Source organism: Glycine soja, chromosome 2 (assembly GCF_004193775.1).
Source record: "Glycine soja cultivar W05 chromosome 2, ASM419377v2, whole genome shotgun sequence".
Taxonomy (NCBI): domain Eukaryota; kingdom Viridiplantae; phylum Streptophyta; class Magnoliopsida; order Fabales; family Fabaceae; genus Glycine; species Glycine soja.
The window spans coordinates 45339572-45361866 of NC_041003.1; the positions used below are offsets into that span (position 1 = coordinate 45339572).

The window sequence follows — 22295 nt, forward strand, 5'->3', positions numbered from 1 at the left end:
GTGAAACTAAAAGGGAAAACTTTATCCCGTACGTGGTCTTGGCTGGTAAAATTTCTAACATAAAGAAATATACTTTGATTGAAGCGAAAGTAATTCAGAACCCAGAGTAATTGTGAGACAATGGAAGTCTTATAAAAAAGCCACGTACACGTTCGTTGGATAGAAAAAGAGTAAATAGTAGATTTTATCCTTAACTAAACGACACACGTTTTTCATAATCATGTGAATGATGTGATTGTCGGGAATTATGTGGAAGCAGTTCGTGTCTTGGGCGGTCTATATGAACTGAGCTGTCCCTCTTTGTGGACCCCACTTTATTTTCCTCGTAAAATCTATAGCCATTTGCCACGACCACAAAAACAACACTGACTTTGTTCCCTTTTGCACTACACAAGCCATGGAAACCGAAGCCTTGTTCCGTTTATGGCAAAAAATTTATGCATCTTTTTAACAATTTGTTAGTCTTTTTTTCATGACGAGGGTGTTGTGGTGAAGCTTTGTTAAAACGTCTATTCAGTTGAAGTTAAGTAAATGGCCTCATTATTCACTTGAGTCTTACTCAATCATCTATACACTTTAACACTACTACTCTCTACAACGTCTAGGCCTGGTAACTGTACGTGTCGATAAGGATCTCCCTTCACGAACTCTAATTTTTGGGTTCATTGTTTCTTGCACCAATAAATAATAACACTATCACCTTACAAAGCCATGCATCTGAATTACATGAACTTTTTTTTATCATTTATGTGGGGGCAACTCTCGTGTCAAAGTTCAAACCCATAAAAGTTAATCTACAAATAACCCCCAACAACTCGCTTTAATATTAATCATTCCCTCCGTTTGTTTTGAGCTGAAATTTAATTTCTAAAACAATCAGCATAAATAAATCAAATTTCCCGAAATTGGTTCGGCTAAGAAACAAATAATCACTGAACTATCTAAACCATAAATTATAAATTAAGTTGAAATTAGTACTGATCCATTAATGTTTTTTGGTAAATGATATTCCTCCATTTATATTTAATAGAGAGGAAATGTTGAAACAAGAGGACGCCACCATATTGTGTATCTCATTCAATCTTATCTTTAATTTCAAACAGAAAATATACGCACGACAATTATTGATATAGTTTGATACTACCCCCTCTAATCGTTATCTATACACGAGTCCCCTTCAGATTAATAAACGTGCATGCACTCTTCTCATGGGTCCAAAACGTTGACGTTTAGCCTTACCGCACGAAAGACCTCTTTTTCTTGCCTTGGTAGACCGCTCCAAATCCCAACGTCACTCATCGCCTAATTTATACAGTAAAGATGCAACGCTTTCATATCCCAACAACGACTTCTGAGCCTTAATGCCTACTACACATGATAGCGACATGCACCACCACCACATCCTATCGTTTACCTATGATCTGCTACAATCGGCCACACCGAATCCGATTCTGCGGTTCGCGAGATCAAACTCCACCCATAGATTTTGCTGGTGGAAGTTGCCTATGATGTTGCTGGCCGCACCTAATCTTTCTGACCTCCCGATTCCCAGGCAGTGGACCCCACCGCCCACGTCAGCGAGCACCCTCTCCTTCGGAACCACGATCTCCACGCCTTTCTCGAACTCGAACGCCACGTCCCCTATCAGCCGTCCGATCTCCATCGCACTCCCGTTGAAACACATGTCAGCCACACCACCGTACACGTACCCCTTCTTAACTCTAGGCCCCACCACTCTAATAACCTCTTCCCGCACCGCATCATAAGCCGCGTCGACAAGGAAGGTGAATTCGGATCCGGAGTCGACCATGGTTTGACCCGACCCGCCAGCGTTGGGTCGAAAAACAGAAGGTGGGATGTTGAGTTTTTTGCCACCGATTCTTATTCCTTGCATGGGGACGGTGTAGGCTAATGGGTCCAGGTTCGGCATGCGTTGACTTTGAGGGAAGGTCAACATGCTGACGTAGCGGAAGCGCGCGGAGTTTGGGTTGTTTCCGAGGTAGAACGACCCGGTTGGGAGGTTGTTGTCGTTCGCGGCTTGTCGGGTGGGGACACAGTACGAGAATTTGGTGACTTTGGCTTGCGAGGGGAAGGACAAGCGGCCGAGGTTCATTCCAAGAATGCCCCTGGCGTCGCTGGACTCGGTGGCGCAGCCTAGAATAAGTGGAGGGGTAGTTTGGGAAGGGGAGAAGGTGAGTTTTTCTCTGACGAGGTTGCCCTCGGCGTAGGTGCCGTCGGCGTAGAAGTATGAGTAGTGGCAGAGGCGGTTCTGGTCGCAGGTTGTCGGGAGGGTAAAATCGGGAACGCGGGGTTTGCAGAGAGGGTGGGTGCAAGGAAGAATATAGAAGGATGAAGAGAGTGATGGATCAAACGACGCCGTTGGAGGGGTTTTGTTGTGGCACTGAATCCATGAGAGTTGGCTTCCTGTGTCCAACACCATTTGTTGATGCTGTGGAGGGGTTCCTATTGGTAGAGTAACCACCAGGGCCATGGAGTATTTGAACGAAGATTTTATGTTGTAGGAAGAAGAAGAAGAAGAAAGGGTTCTGAGATTTGGGTTTCTGTTTAGAGGTTTTGCTGTGGAGAGAGGGAGTGAGGTGAGTGGGAAAGAGAGTGAGAGTGAATCGATGGTAGGGTTAAGTTTGGCGGAGAAGGAAGTGGAGAAGAAGAATGAAAAGAGAAGCATGCAAAGTTGAAAGAGTGAAACAGGGGAAGACAGAGCCATCGAGGAAGATATCATTTTTATTTTTTGTTTTCGAATGGAGAGTGGCAATATGGGGGAGGGAGTGAGAGTGATGACATGGGGTTTATTTATATAGCCAATAGGCCAAAGAATGAACGCTTAGACTTATTTATATAAATATTCCATTACTTAAATATTAAAAAATTTAACATGTATGATATTCCATTAATCAGATGATATCATAATTTAATAGTGCAACAAAATATTCCGTGTGTTTGAACTTGTAAGTTACTTATGTATGTAGTTAGGTATAACTTATCTTAAAAGATGTAAATGTTGTTGAAAATTAAAATGAAATATTATAATAATAGAGGATAAAAATATTTTATAAAAATATGACACCAAATAAAATTATTATTTTTATAACAATTATAAATAAATTTATATTATTGATATATTATAAATATAAAATTAATTAGAAAACATTTTAAGTAAAGTTTTTAAAATCAATAAACTTATTATGATGCTAATAATTTATGATTAGATCATAATATAAATTTTTTAAGTGTATTTTTGTTTTTTATAACAAATTTTACAATATGATTATTTTAATTTCTTTGCTACATCAATTATTTTGACTGATATTTTTTTATTGTACAATTTTTTTTTAAAAAAAAATGTATATAAATAGGATTTCTGCTGTCGGAAAGAAACAATTGGACGGCAAAAGTAGAAGTGCAACCCCAAAGTGAGGACGCGTTTTCTTTGATTGAGTGGGTGCATCTTATGATTCTTTAACAAAAACAGGTTGAGTCTTGCTTCACATCATATGTATGATGATGATACCCAATTAAATTTTGATCTAAATCCATATTCCATTTCTCTTTCTCTAGCCACCCCTTTTGAATATGAACGGAGTGGTTGAGTTAATTGCAAAGTGTAATGGATTTCTTTTTTTCATTTGTGTGATTAGTATTTGTCCTACCTCTGTGCCTACGATCGTTCTTTATTAAACTTGTTTATCAATGAAATTCTGACATGTGTATGCATGTACTCCACGGTTCCTAACAAAATGATCAATTATTTGTGTAATAATTATATTGTGTAGAAAGTCCTCCTAAAATTCAAAAACCATGAAAAAAAATAATGGGAGAGATAGCCATATACTACTATACTATTACTTACCAATACATTGCGAGTTACTTTATTTCATTCTCCGGAAGAAGATGCTATCTAATCATGACACTCATTGTTTTATTCATTTATTGAGATATATTAAAAGTAATCGTGGGGTTACAGAATAGTTTGGCGTGCTTATTATATTCTTCTCTTATTTGGTCTCCCATATTATGTAGCTCTTTGAAAATCCAACTTCTAAATTTGACTTATCCAGTCAACTTTGCATTATTTAGCTAGTCTTTTTAATGGGGCCAAATAAAAGTAATGGGTTTTGTCTCACAAAATTTCACTTGAATGGAAAGGGCTCATCGTATATCGTGCATTAGTGATTTCATGTGGCTAAACATCAAAATAAAAATATGATTTTACTTTTTTCAATTTGATATAAAAAATTATGCTTCTCAGAATTTGAATATTGTTGATTGTATTTCTTTTTTTTAAAAGGAAATATTGATTGTATTTCTGAACACTAATTACTAGAAATATCTAATAATAGGCCCAAAAGAGTTCCACTTCCTTTCCTCAAAATTCAAACTCGCCCTTTCCCATTTGTGCTTATAGAACATTCTTACTGAGCTTTTTCAAGAAAAAAAATATATTTTAACGGATGATTCTATTTTATTTATTACTTCTTGCTTTTTGCAACGAATTTTTAAGATCAGTTAAGTATAATGAATAACTAATAAAGAATTTTAAAGATATAAAAATAAGTAGTTAAAACACTAGAGCAAGGAGGATGTTCTCCTTCAGTTGTAATTTGACTATTAAAACACTCATTCGTGTACAAGTGCAACTAGCTAGGGCACATGTTGTGACCTTAGAAGCACAATGGCAAAGGTATAATTAGTAAGATTTTGATCTGAGTTGGGGGGCCATTGATTTGGGGGCAGTGGGATGTTGTAGTCAACTACAGCTGGTCCAGCTCGCAAGATAAAGTAGGCAGCAGCCAACACCACCAACACCAATTCACCAAACATTTGTAGCTTCTTATGTAGTGTTCAAAATGAAAGAAAGAGCCGAAAACCACTCCCACAGATTTTTTTTTCAATATTTGATACTTGACACTCTAACTAAATCTATCAAACTTTGCTTGTTTACTACATATATTTCATTATTTTGTTGATAATTAATGGTATTACTCAAACTTAACTGTGCAGGTTCTGCATATGTTTATACCAGAAAAAGTCTTTAATTAAATATCTCGTGTGGAGTTAATATTAAATTAATCAACAACTTCACACTTGTGAAAGTATAAGTTCACTAAAATTAAGTTTATTTTTTTCTTTCTCTTTCTCTCTCTCCAATTATTTATTTATTTAATCAAACAACTTCTTTAAATATTTTAATTAATGCTTGAAACTTTCATTCAAAATTAAGTATAATGAGATTTTTGCAAATCAACATAAAATCAATAATTATTGATTAAATATTTTTTAAATATTTTTCCAAAATAAAATATCTAAATTTATATTTTTTTATCATTAATAAAATATTTTTTTATTAAATATTTTACATTTATATTACACTTATATTTTAAAACCCAAACGACGGATGAGATACTAGTTAGCTAAGTGTGACCCCTTTTAATTAAAAAGAAAACGAGTGATTTTTTTATACTTGTTGACATATGCATTGGAATTAAAAATTTGACCATTTATTATTGAACGAGAGGATTTTTTTTATTTCATTTTTAATAATTTGCCTGATTTCTTTGCGTTAAATATCACACATTTTATTTTTCATTTTTGTTACTCTTAAATAATATTGTTTAAATGTAGCATATTTTATCAAATTAATATAAATAAAGGTTATGTGCCTTAATTCAAGTGACTTTTTAAAATATTTTTTAATTTCGAAAGTGTGTAGCATTCATTTAATTTATTTTTATCTAATAATATAAAAAAAATTATATTGTTAAATAATGAAGACTTGGTAGCTAATAATAATATACTTCTAAAACATTTGCACAATTTTCTTCAAAAATCATAAAGCCACAGACACATAGATCACTTCTAGGGAATTGCTTTAATTTAATTAGGAGTATCGAACTCAAATTTTTTTTCTGACAAAATCGAACACAAATTCTTAAAAATGCAAACGTATTAAAATTAAAAGAAAATCTTCACCATTTATAATCATCTTACCTTTCGCAGCTGAATTAATTGGATATCTAGTGTACTATTGAGATAGAGGTGTTCTAAAAAAAATTCATAAAGTGATTGGAGATTGTAGTTTTTATAAATCGATTAGAAATGACTAGGGGAGAAGCTAGCTGATTAGACATGACTTAATCATACAAAATGTACTTTTTAAGTAAAAATTTAAATTTTAAATTACTCGTTGATAAAATGGCCATGAACGAGAGTTGTTGTCAACACAATTCAACCATACTAGTTTTTTTTTTTTTTTACCGGTTCAACCATACTAGTTAATTGGAAGATGTTTTGAAGTTGAACCGTTTCACTTTTATATAGTCTATTATAAACATTTTTTCTTTAAATAAAAATCCTTTCTAGGACAAAACTAAAAATATCGGGATAATTAGAGCAAACAAAAGAAATAAAAAAGGAGACAGATTCAAGATAAAGAACGTGATAAAGTTAAATTCGTGTGATAGTTCGCGGATTGATAACGGTATAAAGTGATAAATTAATCACGAGATGTGTAAAACAATACATATATTTTTTTGACAGTCAAAACAATACATATGTTAACAGTGACATATAGTACTATCTTTTTTGCTTTGTCTATCATATAAGGAAAAATTAATAAACATGTTATTCATTTTGGTTTTTGATGCAAGTACAATTTCCCCTCTTTTTGCTTATGTGCATGGGACTCGTGCGTGCATTGATGCTTTAAGAAAAACACATCAGAGAGTTGGATCAAACAATTGCTTGATTACTTTAAAGAAGTGGTTGGTAGGAACATATTTTAAGTTTCCTAAAAATTTAAATTATAAATGTAACCTTACCATTTTTGACATGGAGTTTTTTTTAATTTTTATTTAGGAAATCAACATTCTAAAAAATTAATAAATCATATGTTTTAAAAATAACATTTTCATCAGAGCAAGTAATACAAGATGACTATACATTATTTGTATAATACATTATCAACTAATAAAAAAGTACTGTTGATATGATATTATTTTTAATATAATTGTTATAAAAATTAACACAATTATCGTACACAATAATTTATTTTATATTATTAATGTGTAACTTATTTTCTCATATAAGATTCCTATGAAGGTAAATTTAATATCTATGAACTAACAGTATAAAATATAAAATTTTTTACACCTTTAATGTATAACTTTTTTCTCTGAAAAAAAATCTCATATAGTATACCAAATGCATTTATAACAATATAAGAGAATACAATTCCTAGAAAATAATGTTCAGGAAGACAATTAGCAATTGGCATACCAAACATTCCCTAGAGAAAGCATGTTCAAGACTTATTATGATTAGACTAGAAAATTCTAGAGGGAAACTTTGGTCCAAACAAATGCCTTTTGTATTTAACTTTGGCTTATTTTAATAAATTAAAATAAATAAATATTGATAAGCGTGTAATATAGTTATAGTTGCGTCAAATTAAAAAGTGTATTAATATTTAATTTAAATAATAAATAACTATACGGATTACTATAAAAAAAATTATTCCAAAAAATATTAGTTGTTAAAATGTTAGTTTTAATGAATGATTCTTACCCTGAAAGTAACTAGCATCCTTACCTGTGATATCGATTTAAGAGTATATCCAATAAATTAATCAAAGTTTCTTAACTCAGTAATTATTTAATAATTGTTGAATGAGCCCCATCATATATATGACATATTAATTCTTCAATTATTTTTGGTTATAATTTATACAACTCTTCATCGTCTTAATGGTATGATTCTTTTAAAAAAATATTTTATTTTAAATTATCTCAAAATTTTATATTTGTATTTATTTTGTTTTAATTTTCTGTAACCCGTAGGTTATCGAAGCAACTTAAGCTCAAGACCCCAACAAGGTTATGTTCCAATAATTGCTTAAGTAGAAAAGTAAAAAGTAAGACACTTTCACCCATTAACACAAAATTTAAGATGCTTTTTATATTAGCAATTTATATCGATTTCCAAGAACTTCTATTATAAATGAGTTTAACTGTTTTAGAAACTCTCATTTTCCAGATCAACTTAAACAAATCCCTAAGAGGAGTTTTAGCATGTTGCTTCCTGCACCCTTTGTAGGATTTTTTTTGTTTACCTTCTAAATTGATCATTCCAAAATCTATAATCTATAATCATTTCAGAATATAATTTTTCATTCCAAATACCAAAAAAGAGGTTCAGAAAGCAATTTGGAGGTGCATGAAGCAACAATTGGAGTTTCATTCCAAATAAGCAGACTTCAAAGAAAATGTCCCATTAGACGAACCAAGCCGAATAATAACATCATCACACTCAAATTCTAAATTATCAAGAGGTTTATGATGACTAAAATATAAATGAATTACTTTAATTTAGCCCCACAGAATCATTCAAACTTCATCTGTTGGCTATTCGTTGTCCCTCACACCTCTGCACTCCTCAAACCTACTTGCACCATCCATTGATGACAAATGAATTTCAATAAAGATGCAATTTGGATTTGTTCAAAGGATACACCCTCACACCTCTAATCGGTCGCTTGGACTTGTTTCAAGTCTAAGAATTGTGTGGGTTGGCAAACTAGTGTCTAATTTGATCTTTATTCGTACCATAAGAGCTTAATAATGTTGATAAATTACAAACATGGTATGTTAAAATATAAATATATCAACCCTGCTTAAAAGCTTCTCATACAATTAAATACTAGTTAAATTATTTGTGGTATTAATTGAATAAGATGGAATATAATACAATTAAATACTAGTATATTATTATATTCCATCTTATTCAATTAAGACCTTTTTCTTCTTCCTCGATAGTGACTTTTTCAATCTTATCCTGTGTTTCAGTCTAGGCTTGCTCACCATCTCCCTTAGAGAACAACATAAACCACATAAATTTCACAAGAGTAATTTGTTACATGCAATTGAATACAAATATTATAATAAGATTCAAAAAGGTGGAGAGACCTAAGAATTCCAAAAAAAATTGAACAGTTACTGTGAGGAATATAAACTTGATGTAATATATATATATATATATATATATATATATATATATATATATATATATATATATATATATATATATATATATATATAACTTAATCATTGTTGGTCCTGAAACATTGTAGAGCATGATGTAATAAAATTCCTCTCCGTAAAATTCAACCAAAAAAGAAGAGTAGCCTGTGTTGGACACAACTCTGCACCAAGGAAAGAGTCACAAACCAAAGTCAAGTTCAGCTCGTTTTAACACAGCACTAACTCTACTGTGAAATTCTGGTTCATTTTCCTTTATATCTTCCAATGTTCGAGATTCATGCTCATCCACCTGAGTACACAAAGAATTACATTAGCTTATAACTTAAAGTTATCTAGTTAAATAGTTTGTGGCTGTTGATTACAAAAAAGTTAAAACGTAATCTATAAAGAATTATATTCAAAATCAGAGGAAAGGAATGACAATCAATCAATTACCATATCATAGTTAAATGTGCATATGCCAGAAAATACATGATTCAAGAAAATGATAAACCCTTCTGCTACCATTTTGTTTTTGGTATAAGAAGCTTTGACAAGTTGACACCAAATGCAATTTTATAACAATATTATGCCACATATTGCTGAATTTGAGTAGATATTAATAAAATTCCTAAAGAGTGGGAAGTTAACATGACTAGAAGAGAAATCTTTCAATCTGGTGCAATTGAAATAATTGGAAACATATAATTGTGAAAGTGAACTGTCATTGTCACATTATTACAGGCAAAAGGCACAAGCAAAAAATTGATACTGATAAGAAAAGGAAAGTAATATTATTCGGATGTTTCTTTTTTATTCACCCTGTGTCAGGATATGCCCTCTAGTGGTTTTTTCTATCCAGCAATGTACACATACCCATAGACAGTTCCATACCACGAATGGGATTCTTAAAATAAAATAAAGCTTTTTCTCAATAATCAATATGATAGAGTTACTGAATTACCTCTTTGAATTTCAAAAGAATCAAATTTGAAATAGATGCCGGTTTTGTGCGGTCCCACCTAAATAAAAAATAAATTTGCAGAACAATTAAGTGAAAATTTCAAACGGTAAGAGAAAGATATTGTTGTGTTGACACATGCTAATATAGGTAATATCAGTTTAGAAAAAATAGCACAAGAAAGTAGTCATATTACATATAAGAGCAAAAATATTACACACAAAATTAAAATTCAACTGCCTTAGAACTGTAGTTTATAAAACGTTACCTACTCATCTAAGCACAAATAATCTATATTATGAGAAAAGTAATATTCTGAAATGTACAATTTTACAAGGAGTATGAGGAAAACAGTAAATACCTCAAGGAGGCATGCATATTTTAAACTGAAGCAACAAATATAGATGCATTGGAAGACACACATTTACAGCTCAAAGAAAGAATGCAACCAAATGAAGTAGCATGAAAATGACAAATAGCTAATCTGAAAATAAAGTCAAAAACCACCCCATACCTTACAAGCATTAATTCGTTAACTGATCGCCACATTCCTCGTCCAACATCTTTCACATGCTGCTCTCTAGCACTTCTTCCATGCCATAATTCTTTAACAATATACATCACTTCTTCAACATCTACCTATAAAACAGAAAAACAAAATGATACATAAAAGAAGATTCAATCTCATTATTTTTAGTTTGTCAAACGCTATGAAAAGATTCATATAAAATTCAATCTGCAGTTTATATACAGAGGCCACCTTGGAGCTTCTTTAGGCAAAATCAGAATAAGACCTCTTAGATTTTAAGAATAAAGTTTTTTTGTTCTTTTTCATTGCAAATACAATAAAAGTAACATTGATCAAGTATTGGACAGTATGGTATTGATGTTGATATCATATACATATCTAACACCAGTACGATATATATATTTTAAAATAACTGCTTAATTCTCACAATTGAGAAGCAAGTAAGCAGTAAGTTTTTGATGGAAAAATTACTTGAAAAGACCTTCTATGCTGAAAGTAAGTAGTTTGTGTCTCCTATAATGACTTTTTGATGATTGAAAGGGTGAAATTGATCTATACTACTTTTCTTTTGTCAAAATATTACTAGTAATTGTTAGTTAATCATTAAATCTGAAAAGAGGATTAAATTATGAGTTCACTTGATTGTATAAATTATGGGGTAATGCGCAATTTAATGAATAGAGACAGCATAACGCAACTGATCCTAAATTTTTAAAAAGAGGTCAAGATATCACATTTACTAAACAATTTGTAATGAAACAAAAATCAAATGGGGAAAACTTCATACCTGCACTTCCATGGATGTTCCATACAATGACTCCTCATGCTCGATAAGGCGTTGATGAAGAGTATGGTAATGATCCATGTCAAAATTGACTACAGGTTCTGTTTGAACATGCACTCCTGCTAACTCTGTCACAACAAAGGATGCCATGAATTGTCCAAATATTGCAGGGATGGTGCCTAGCACAGGGATGATACGGACCCTAAAACCTGGTACTATCTGGCAAGAGAACCAAGAAGTCATAATGTGTAGTCAGTACCACAAAATCTCATGATGATGAATGAGCAATGGTTTGACAAGAAAGAAATATTGTAGGATTAATGTTTATGATAATTAAACCGATATATATTTTATAGGTAAATGATACAGTTTATTACAAGGTCCCACTGAGCATCTTAGTAAAGCAAGCCTACAAAGAACCCACAGGGAGAATCCGACAATGACAAGAAAAAATAGAAAATATATCTCTATTAGCTACACTACTGATACTGAATGATCACAAAATAGATAGTGGTACAATTGGTGGGTGATTAAACTCATGAAACCAATGAGCTCACCTGGTAATCTGAAGGGTTTTCCTCTTCTCCACTTGTACCCTTAAATGGAAGCAGCTTAGCTTTGGGTTTTTCTAAAGAAAACACAACCGGGATACCACCTTCAATGCCATAATCTTTCCTCAAACGGTGTCTTACCTGCATTGCTATGATCGCAGTATGAGTTATGTAGCTAATATTATTAATAAGAAATTGAGAACAAACAAAATCATAGTTGAAAGATGATTCGTCGATAAGCAGAAGAAAAGACTGGAGCAAATTTGCTTAAATTTAAAAATAATGAAATTTAATTGGCTTGAAAACAAATTAGTAGACAAAGATCAGAGTCCAAATTAAAGTGATCAAATGTAATAAAGCCTTTTTTTCACTGGCAATAATTTATTAACAATGATCAATGCCAAAGATTGAACCTATACACAAGTTTTTCTTATAAAAGGAAGAAAAGAAAAAAGAATCCAGCAACATAATTTAAGTTGAACATGCGTAAAAGTGATTAACAATCATATAATTGAAATAACAGATGAAAGTAACGGATATCCAGATAATGCATGGCAGCTATTATAGTAGATCATCAGGAAAGATGAAGCTTTAACAACATTTTGGAAAAAGTTGCCCTATAATCAGATAGTAAAAGGAAGGAGGTCCTTGCATATCATGCTTAAATCACAAAACCATTACATGAAAGTGAACACTATGTTCAACTTTTGTAACTCAAAAGTCCTGGCATTAGCCATCCACAAGCATAAAGAATTAAAATGGTATTTTAACATGAAGCATAGTTCCTCTAAAAAAAAAGAAAACATAAAGCATAGTTCTAGTTAATTGAAAAGACAAATGACAACATGGAAAACGAGACATCCTCAAATGAAAGAAATAAAACCAAAAGAGAAACATCATCTGAAAAAGCTTTCCACTACTGTGAAATGTCAAACTACTATTGTTCAAAAAATCATGAAGAGGGGCCCAAAAATACAGTAGTCTTTAAAAATTATTAGTCTATTTTGGTGCACACGAGTGCACCTTTATATAAGTATTTGCACTTAAGTCTGTAAATTGTAATTAGCACGTGGTGTGGAAAAGCAATACATCAGTATGCTATTGGGATAATTAGGATATTTGGATGTACATCTACAGGAGGGAGTGAGAATTAGTGTTGAAGTGCCATACCAATTAATATATATGGTTTAAGCTCTAGAGAATACAAATAAAAAAAGGCATGCAAAGGAACATTACAGCTCGAGATAATGGATCATTAGTTGACTCTCTTAGATCGGCAATGCGTATTCTTGTTGGATCAGCTCTGGCACCAGCCCCCGTGGCAGATAGAACCTTCAAACCCCTACGTACACATGCAGCAAGAAGTGCCACCTATTACATATGACAAGCCATGCATTGAAAGCTCAAGCTTATGACAACCAGATATTTGAATATGAAAGGAATGATTGTTAATGGTAAGGAGCATAACAGAACAGTTTTTATCAATTTTCCAAGGTCAGCCATGTCATATTGGCATGTGTACCAATATAAACTATCCAGCACACCACATTCATATATGAATCTCAAAGTTTTGCATTTTTGCAATTTAGAAGCTAAATACTTGAAAGAAAGAAAAGTAAAAGACTATGAATATAAAAGAGCCATTAGTGCCTGATCAGAAAATCTCTCACAATCACAATACGGGAGTGAGGTATGTCTATGTGATATGATAGAACAGCAGCATGAACTTATAACAATATAGTCAACTAGGGAGTAATCATTAGAGGATACCTTCGTATCAATGTTATCAATACAATCCAAAACAAAGTCGGGGTGGCCTGAGAGAATTTCTTCTTCAGTGGATGAATCATATAATAGCACTTTGGCAACTATTTGGCACTCTGGAAAGATAGATGAAAAATGCTCCTCAAGGCACTGAGCTTTCGAGATGCCAACATCTGCTCTTGTTGCAACAGCATGTCGATTTAGTGATGAAAGAGAAACCTTTTCATTTAACAAATAAATAAGTACAGATATTGTATGGAAGGCGAAAGCCTATAAAAATTCTAGAGCTGGGCAAATATGACACTAGAAGATATAACTACTTTATCTTTTATTACTTTGTTTTACCAAATGAAGCTTAATAATATTGTTAACAAGATTTTAGCTTGAGGTTCTTAAGCCATGCACTACAGTAATTAACAATAAAGGCTTGTATAGTTGTATAGAATGACATTTAATGTGATTAGAATAACTAGTAAAATACTATTCATGATAACTAAAAAGCAAAAGAACCAAGTAACAATTTTTTTTCCAATCAAAACATCAGTTTCTTACTTAAACTATAATAGTTGATACTTGATAAATTTGCATTTTTTATCTTCAAAGTAATATATTCCAGCACTTATATCTATTATATTTCCCAATGTAGACAGTTAAAATTTTCTTACTTAAACTATAATAGTTAAAATTTTCCAAGCAAAAGGAAGCTCTGGATAATATTAAGAGATGTAACATTTTCATTTCGCAATGTAGACAGTTAAAATTTTCCTGTTTGTTGGTGATAACAAAATCTTCTATCATGGCAATTAAACATCTATCAAGGAGAGAGTCAGTCTGAGAAAAAAAACCTGGTCAAAGTCTACAAGAAGAAGCTTGCCAATCCCTGATCTCAAGAGCATAGAAGCAGCATGACTACCAACACCTCCAAGACCAATGACCACTACATATGATGCAGTCACTTTCTGCTGAGACTCAAAGCCAAAAAACTGAATGTTCCTAGTTACAGCATTAACATTCCACCCAAAAACAGTTGGATTAATAGAAATCCTAGAAAAGATATATAACAAGAAAGTGCCATCCACGTACACCCAATGTAGATAAGAGTGAAAAAAAAATGTAATAAGAGAAAATTAAAAAGGCATTTAAGCATTGCAGGAGATGTGTTGGTAGTCCAAAAAATCAAAGAGAAGAAAACTTCCCCCCAGCCAACCTAACCAACATACAAAAACCTAAATTTTTATGGTTTCTCTCCTCTCAGCTCTCTCACATCAAGCTATGAACAATGGGTCCTCAAAGCAAAAAGTCATTTCTTCTAAAATTGAATCAGAATAATAACATTTCATTGGCTATCCAAGATGGAGGGATTCGTGGGACAACATGCAAAATGTGGACATGTATTTCTATGAAAGGAAAAAAATCTTTCATGCCATGTCCGACCTGAATTAAACATTTAACACAAACTGTAAAAGATTAGCACCAAGCATAAAGGGCACTATTTTGGTAGTTGATGCAAGAATGCTAAAATTGTCCTAGACAGATAAAAGAGCTCATAGTCTAATTGAAATAAGATTGCAGGTGCTTAGAGCATGTTTTACCATTTAACTCAACAATGTAAAACAGAATTATGGTCAGAAATAACTTCAGAGAAAATGCTAAATTAAATTAATTAACAACTTGCAATACCTAGTCAGCTGTTCTGAAACAATCTCATCTTTCAGAAGATCTTCATTAACCACCCTATCAATTTTCATTCTGGCAATAGTGCATCCGTCAACACCTGTATGAGACCCAAAGTCCAACACTTAGAAGGACACACAGAACAGCAGTCTTATTAATTTTGTGATGTGAAAGTAGGATTTAGGAAGATAGGAGCATTAGTCACGTATCAAGACTTGTTTATAATTGAAGACATATTGATAGTCATCTTTAACATATGTGCATGATTCTGTGCTAAAAGGGTAGGATGTGAGCTATATAAGCCTATAAGCTTATAACAGCTCTGCATTCAATCCTCTGATGACCTCATAAACTAATTATTACAAGGAATACCTGCTCTACAAGCACTAAAATTTAAGGAAATATCTTATGCATGCAATTTTTTTTTTATTTGGTATAATTAATACATGGAAGGGAACACATCAGAAATGTTCCCTATATCACATGTTCAGATTCAGCCAGCAATACTACACCCCTAGTAAAAAAGATTAACATTTAGAGCAAATTTGGTATTTACATTCTATCTCCCCATTTCTCCATTTCCTTCCGCTCTATTTACAAAACATGGATTAGAAATTAAGCATTGACAGGTGGTGACTACTTGCAACTTCAACTCAACATCATCAATACTGATGACTGATGAGTATGTGAGTGAATGTACAATTTTTATAAACAAAGACTTTCATTAGACAAATGTGAAAGGGAATCATTCAGAAGCAGGAACACATAGAGTCTTAACAGAGAAATGGAGACAAATTAGTTACATCTATTCACTTCCCTAATAAATTCCATATATTTCCGGACTACTTACCATTGAAGTCAGCAGTAACATTCTTACTGCACTGCGATACACCTCTTCTGCAAAACATCACAACAAACATTCAGTACCATCCAAAGTACAATAAAAAAAAACTCAGGCCCAAACAAAAAATAAAAATCCACCGAACACCGTATAAAATGAAAATATCCCTTTGCCTCAGTGACCCAAAAGTTGAATAACTTGATCCAACCAATCCATCACGCTCTGTGAGACTGAATTAACGCAAAGATTCAATTTTTAATCAATAAACATTGTTTTAGCACCATCCCTTCTTTTGGGGGGTTCCAACGAGCACAGTACTAGTTCAGTGTCATTGTATATACATAGGACAAAAAAAAAATTAGTTCAGTAAGAAGTTACATACTTCTGAGATTGAAGAAGCCTAAGAAGAAAGAAGGTAGAGACAGAGCCCAAAAGAGCCCCTCCTCCCACCAATGCCAAATATTTCCCTCTCTCCATTTTCTCTTTCTTTACCAAAAAAAAAAAAACACAACACATCACAATGACAACTGTTTTCAAATGTTTTTTTTTGGGGGTCATATTAACCGGGTCGGGTCGGTATTAAAATGACCCTGTTTCAATTCGGGCCCTGGTCTATTTTTTCGAGGTAAACTAGAGAGTCACAATTTGAACAACAACACAATAGTAAAAAAATCAAGGGTTTAACAATTTTTCTGGGTGTGTCGAGCCAGGGTTCATCTTAAAGTTTGTTCCTTCTTTTTTTTTTCAATCGTTTTTCCCTCAGGCCACATTCTTCTTCTTCCGAGGAAAAGGAACATGGATGCTCCGGTTAAGAAAAAGGCATTGTCTCGTCCTAGCTTGAGTCCTCAGAAGAAAGACAAGTGCATAGTTTTTCCCCTTGTGAGGTAGGTACTTTGGTGCACTTCTTTCATGCATATATCTCTTAACTTCAATTCTCTTTTTTTTCTTCTTCTGTTCACAATTTCGGTTATGGAAGTGTTTATTTGTTTCCTTTTACTTCTCTAGTTGCAAACACGCCCGTCATAATGGTATTTTTTTTTTTACCTTTTATGTTCTTTATTTGAGAATGACGCTATAGTCCTTAAACACCTTCTGCTTATGCATTGAGTTGTGCCCATTTTATGGATTTGGTTAATTTTTCTGGTAATGTGTGTGTTTGCAACTATGTTTGAGTCTGCAACAGTGTGTTACATTTGATTATAGCTACTGTTGCGCTTGTTTAGACATGCCTCAACTTAAAACTCTGCTTTCTCAAGATGTCTTTCATTTTGTCTACTATGGCCTTGTTTGGATAAGTTTCTTTGTAAGCACTCATAGGAGTAGAAAATAAGAAAGTGAAATATAGTTAGCTTTTTCATAAGCTAAAATCATGTTATGCATCTTAGCTTTTGGAGAAGTTAAATTATGAGAGCTTCTATGAAGTTAAGTGCATATGTTGATTTTAGCTTACGTGAGAAGCTCCATTCATTTCTCCTTCTTATCCTCTTCTTCTATTAGTGCTTATGAGGAAGTTTACTGTTTAGTGTTTATCCAATGCCCATCTTATTTGCATAATATTATACCTGATATGATTTTGACTGTTCCTGCTGGCGTGTACTTACAGGTATAATGAATTCCGGCAGCCTGTTTGCCAGGCTTGTAATGTAGTTATGTTGGAGTCTATACGTGCACACCTAGCTTCTCCTGAGCATCACGAGGTAATGATATTTAGGATCTTGTTCGGGTTATGTTTGCGTATATAAACTCAAAACTCTTGGCTTGTGTTTAGATGGTCTTGTCATGGTATTTTTGGGGAGTGCCTTGTTGTATGGTTTTCTCCCTTGGCATTTGTTTCTTGACCTCCCTTAACCCCACCCTGCCCAAAATGAGCTTACCTTATGGAATGATTATTTTGGGCAGGTAATGGAAAAACTGAAAGCTAATGCTGCTGGATCAACTGAAGATAAGGATGCAAAGCCAGTTACTGTTACCAACAACTCTCCCAAGGCTAATCCAGAACAACCTCAAGACACAGCAAGCCAACTGCCTGAATTTTCACAAGATGTGCCAAAACAGCAGTCACCATCTGCTCTTCCACGAGATTTTTGTGATGACAGTGGTAAAATAAGGACAAGATCTGGTAAGAATTTGGTTTACCAAATGAAGATGTGTTTGTATCTTGTACATTAAATCATACTAGGTTGCAGTTGCATGTCACAGGCACTGATTGTGATGTAGATATATAATATCTAGCTTGTTCATTTACACGATTACAGGTATAATTTCTTAATTTTTTTCTTGGAACTTCCTCTTCTTTTGTTACTTAAATGATAGGGAATACCCTTCTGTTGTGTTTTCTCGCAAGTCCTTATTCCAATTTCTAACTCATTTGTTATCTAGAAATTCCTTCCATCTTTGAATCCCTGTCTGTAAGTCCAATACTCTCTTTAAGGCATATGCTTTTATTTACTGAGGTACTTAACTGTTTTAAACAGAAACAGTACTGCTCTTTCATCGTGACCTTGGTTTCAAAGTCATGGTTTAAATACAAGAAGTTCGTAAAACCTTTTCCTAAGTTTCTTACACTACGTAATACTCCCTTTATCAAACCTGATATGTCTCCAGACCCACTAAGTGGAGCTTTAGGTGTTTACAAGAAGAATTGAATAACTTTTCCCAATTACTAGCTAAATAATTTTTATGGCATTTTTCATAAAATATCCAAATGCTGAAACTTTCTCCCTTTGGCACATCCAATATAATTCATGCATTTCATTTCAACATTTTATCATATATTTTTCCTAAGTGATTTTCTTTCTAGTTTCAAAAGTAACCGAAATGACGGATCCTCCTAAAGAACAAGAACACCAGGAATCCATAGTTTCACCTTCCACAGATGAAGCTTTGACATCTTCGAAACGTGGAAGGTCACGAAAAACAAAGGTAACTCCCATCCAAATTCACTGCATTGTCTTTGACATCTTTGAATTACATAAAACTCACTACATTGTCTTTGACATCTTTGAATTCCATCAAACTCGCTGCATTGTCTTTTGTTGAATTTCTTCTTCCTCACAGCCTACCAAGTTCATAATTAACCAGAAATCCAATACCCCATCAACACCCCGAAGATCTAAAAGAATAAAGCATGTGGCAGATAAAACTGCCAACAATGTTCCCGAAGTATCTTCATCCGAGGAATTATTGAAGGTAAAATTAATTACATTACTGAAGGTAAAATTACTTACATCACTACTTGTCAAGTACCTCTACTTGTTATTCACTTTAACATTCCTTTTGATCATAACAGGGACGTACAGCTGAAAATTCACAAGTAGATGGCAAAGAAGTCTCTTCAGATATCGATGCCTTAGTAATCTACAAAAGAAAAAGACTACCTCGAAGGAGGTCTTCTGGTCAAATAGGCAAGTCCCCAAAGAAAACTGTTCCTACAGAGCCTCCAACTGCTGCAATTTCAAGCTCTACTACTGCATCACCTCCTCATCAAGATCCTCCTGCAGCTGCTCCAGCCAATGCTGATGCTTCTCATATTGAAAATACAAACACTGCTGAGCCAGTATTGAGTAAAAGCCTTGTCGAAGAGGTCGGGAAAGTGAACCCTGCTCCAGCCAATGCTCAAGAACAAATTGCTTCCAGCAAGGGTCAAGAATCTCCAGATCAAGTTGACTCAAAGGCTGATGAAGTCTCTACTGGGAACACCCCACTCGATCTAGAAGCCATTAACAAAATGATTGAAGATGACCCTTTGAGTGCTATTGAAAATATTCTGACAGGGAAGGTTTCCATTTCTTCCAAGACTCCACAATCTATCACTCAGGCAGAACAACCAAAAGTTCAAGGCTCCCCTGCAGATGTTCTGTCTAAAGAGCTAAAAGACTTAATGCAGACCTTTAGCTTAGGTGATTTTGTTACTGACTATGAACAAATGTCAAAGGTCCTACTTATTCTTGAAGAGTTGCAGAAGAATGAGAAGTTTCTTTCTCATGAACAGCAAACATTCATAAAGGCCTTCAGACTCTTCTTCAACAATGCTGTTACTCACCGCAAAGAATGTGATATGGCTAGAATAAAGAAAGTCGACTTGAACCGAGCTAAAGAAGATATCCTTCGCAAACTGCAAGAAGTTAAACATACACAGGAACAAATCACAATGTCCATTTCAAATGCCGACAACAGGGTCAATGAAATATCTTCTTGTATTGAACAACTTGAAGAACAGTTATACAAACTGAAGGAAGAGAGGGAGACCTTTCAGTTGGCTATTAAGGAACGGGAGAAACAAAGGGAGACATTGAAGAATGATAGCATCTTATGGGCTCATCAGACTAAGGACCTGGTTTTTGATCTTGCAGAGATTGAGGCCAAAGAAAAAATCCTTGGACAGCAACTTGAAGCCGACAATGATGCATATGACCAATTTAAAGCGTCCTTTCCTTTTTAATTTCCATTTGAACAATTGATAGTTGTAATTACACTGTTATGTTCAATTCATGTGTGGTTTAGTTCATGTATGTTTAGTTTATGCTCCTTCAAATCAATTTAAGGATTTAGACCTGGTTAAGTGTAGAATTATAACATTCGATTAGAAAATTAATGGATGAAAGTTTAACAATTTCATAATGGTTTTGCAAGTATACTATCTGCTTGTAATATATAATTTCTCAACTGCAAAATAGTGCAATGTCACGCCAATAGTGTTTTACTCGTCACGGTAGACTTTGATCATGTGATATTACTTCACGATTTCAACATATTATTATGTCTCTTCTTTTGTGTCCATTATATTACTTTTAAAAATGTAATATCACTATTTATTATTTTTTCTATAAATGGCAATACTATTAAGCATTAATTAGATAAAATATTAATTAAATCTAATTTCTAATTATCAGTTGTTTCATATATCACATTTACTAGCGTTTCAAATTATTAGTTACTCAATACAAATTTCTAACACAATTACTATATTTTGTTATGAGACCATTTTTTTTTTACTAATAGAAATCACATAAAAATAGTTTAGGTGAAGTAGTCATACTTGTATTTTTATTGTTGAGTCATTATTATAGATCTCTTCTAATGATTTTGATAGGAAGAGATGAAGATTACCTCTTATTATAAAAAAAATTATCCTTAGATAGAACGACAAAGGAGAGTTGTAGTTATTAAGACAAGATTATAGGTAATAGGTTCTTCACACTTAGCTTGTTTGGTTTATTGGTTTATGCACTTTGGGACTATTGGACCAAGTTAGATCTAGGGTAGGTCTAGAATAGATATTAGAGGTTCTAATTATTTTTTTTCTTCTATTTTATTTGAAGTCATTTTTTAAATATAATTTTTTCCTTTCAAATATCATAAATTAAGAAATTAATTCTGTTTAGTAAAATAAAAATAGATTTTTTTTATTTAATAAAAAATATAATTTCATAAATCCTATCTTATTTTAAAATAATAAGATTTTTCAAATAATAAAGGAAGAGAGGGAGACCTTTTAGTTGACTGTTAAGAAAGGTGAGAAACAAAGGGAGACATTAAAGAATGATAGTAGTATTTTATGTGCTCATCAAACTTTTTCTATTTGGTCAACTATGGGCTCAGGCTAAAAACCTATTTTTTTTTTATCTTGCAAAGATTAAGGCCGAAGGAAAAACCCTTGGGGAGAAACTTGAAGTAGACAATGAGCATTTATATCATCTACCTCCTAAAAGACTCCAGCGGAAAAAAATACTCTTTTATCATACACTCTCATTTTGAAACAACTATTCTGAAATATGATACTCTTCCAACATAAGTATTCAAAAATATAATTTTTTGTATTCTAGAATGTATGTTCCGGAGTACGATTCCAAGGTGCTTATTCTATTATGGAATATGAAAAACAATATTCAAGGATAACTATTCTGGAAGAGTACTCTATTTCAGAATATAGTTTTTTGTATTCTAGAATGTATGTTTTCGTATTCCGAAAATGTATCTTATTCTAGAATAGGCGGCATGACTCTCCTTCCTTTCTTCAAATTCAAACCTCCATCGGGAGTGCTCCCTTTGGCAATGGTGTTCTCAAAGATGCATTCATGCGCCAATGCCAGCATGAGCTTCTCTAGCATCCCAGCGCACTCCACAATGGTGGAACACCCAAGTCCCAATAGAGGCCTT

The 22295-nt window shown here is 33.1% G+C and overlaps 3 protein-coding genes across 5 annotated transcripts; 1 reads left to right on the top strand and 2 right to left on the bottom strand.

Annotated features, from left to right (window-relative positions):
• Nucleotides 1-953: 953 nt before the first annotated feature.
• Nucleotides 954-2809, bottom strand: LOC114398012 (aspartic proteinase PCS1-like). The gene has a single exon (XM_028360121.1). The coding sequence runs from the start codon at nt 2738-2740 to the stop codon at nt 1415-1417; it is 1326 nt and encodes a 441-aa protein (XP_028215922.1). The 5' UTR covers nt 2741-2809; the 3' UTR covers nt 954-1414.
• Nucleotides 2810-9091: 6282 nt separating this feature from the next.
• LOC114398041 (tRNA threonylcarbamoyladenosine dehydratase 2-like) lies at nt 9092-16663 on the bottom strand. Its single transcript, XM_028360156.1, has 11 exons — nt 16519-16663; nt 16146-16192; nt 15302-15395; nt 14467-14614; nt 13628-13840; nt 13094-13228; nt 11864-11998; nt 11310-11525; nt 10508-10632; nt 9997-10054; nt 9092-9342 (listed from the first exon to the last, which is right to left on the bottom strand). Exons 1-11 carry the CDS (start codon nt 16650-16652, stop codon nt 9232-9234), a joined length of 1416 nt encoding a protein of 471 aa, XP_028215957.1. The 5' UTR covers nt 16653-16663; the 3' UTR covers nt 9092-9231.
• Nucleotides 16664-16782: 119 nt separating this feature from the next.
• Nucleotides 16783-20753, top strand: LOC114398021 (nucleolar protein dao-5-like). 3 transcript variants are annotated; one of them, XM_028360140.1, is made up of 6 exons: nt 16783-17020; nt 17740-17833; nt 18036-18255; nt 18946-19058; nt 19194-19349; nt 19426-20753. In XM_028360140.1, exons 1-6 carry the CDS (start codon nt 16932-16934, stop codon nt 20575-20577), a joined length of 1824 nt encoding a protein of 607 aa, XP_028215941.1. In that variant the 5' UTR covers nt 16783-16931; the 3' UTR covers nt 20578-20753. The 3 variants fall into 3 exon arrangements, with proteins under 3 accessions (XP_028215941.1, XP_028215932.1, XP_028215947.1); XM_028360131.1 differs by having other exon boundaries at nt 16784-17020; nt 18937-19058; XM_028360146.1 differs by having other exon boundaries at nt 16784-17020; nt 18937-19058; nt 19194-19325.
• Nucleotides 20754-22295: the final 1542 nt, after the last annotated feature.

Excerpts from the sequence above, each read along its gene's own strand:
- LOC114398012 (XM_028360121.1), bottom strand. The coding sequence starts at position 2,740 with ATGATATCTTCCTCGATGGCTCTGTCTTCCCCTGTTTCACTCTTTCAA.
- LOC114398041 (XM_028360156.1), bottom strand. The coding sequence starts at position 16,652 with ATGTGTTGTGTTTTTTTTTTTTTGGTAAAGAAAGAGAAAATGGAGAGA. Across the intron at positions 16,193-16,518 it reads AGGCTTCTTCAATCTCAGAA|AAGAGGTGTATCGCAGTGCA; the intron begins GTATGTAACTTC and ends GATGTTTTGCAG. Across the intron at positions 14,615-15,301 it reads GTTTCAGAACAGCTGACTAG|GAACATTCAGTTTTTTGGCT; the intron begins GTATTGCAAGTT and ends TGCTGTAACTAG.
- LOC114398021 (XM_028360131.1), top strand. The coding sequence starts at position 16,932 with ATGGATGCTCCGGTTAAGAAAAAGGCATTGTCTCGTCCTAGCTTGAGT. Across the intron at positions 17,021-17,739 it reads ATAGTTTTTCCCCTTGTGAG|GTATAATGAATTCCGGCAGC; the intron begins GTAGGTACTTTG and ends GTGTACTTACAG. Across the intron at positions 17,834-18,035 it reads CTTCTCCTGAGCATCACGAG|GTAATGGAAAAACTGAAAGC; the intron begins GTAATGATATTT and ends TATTTTGGGCAG.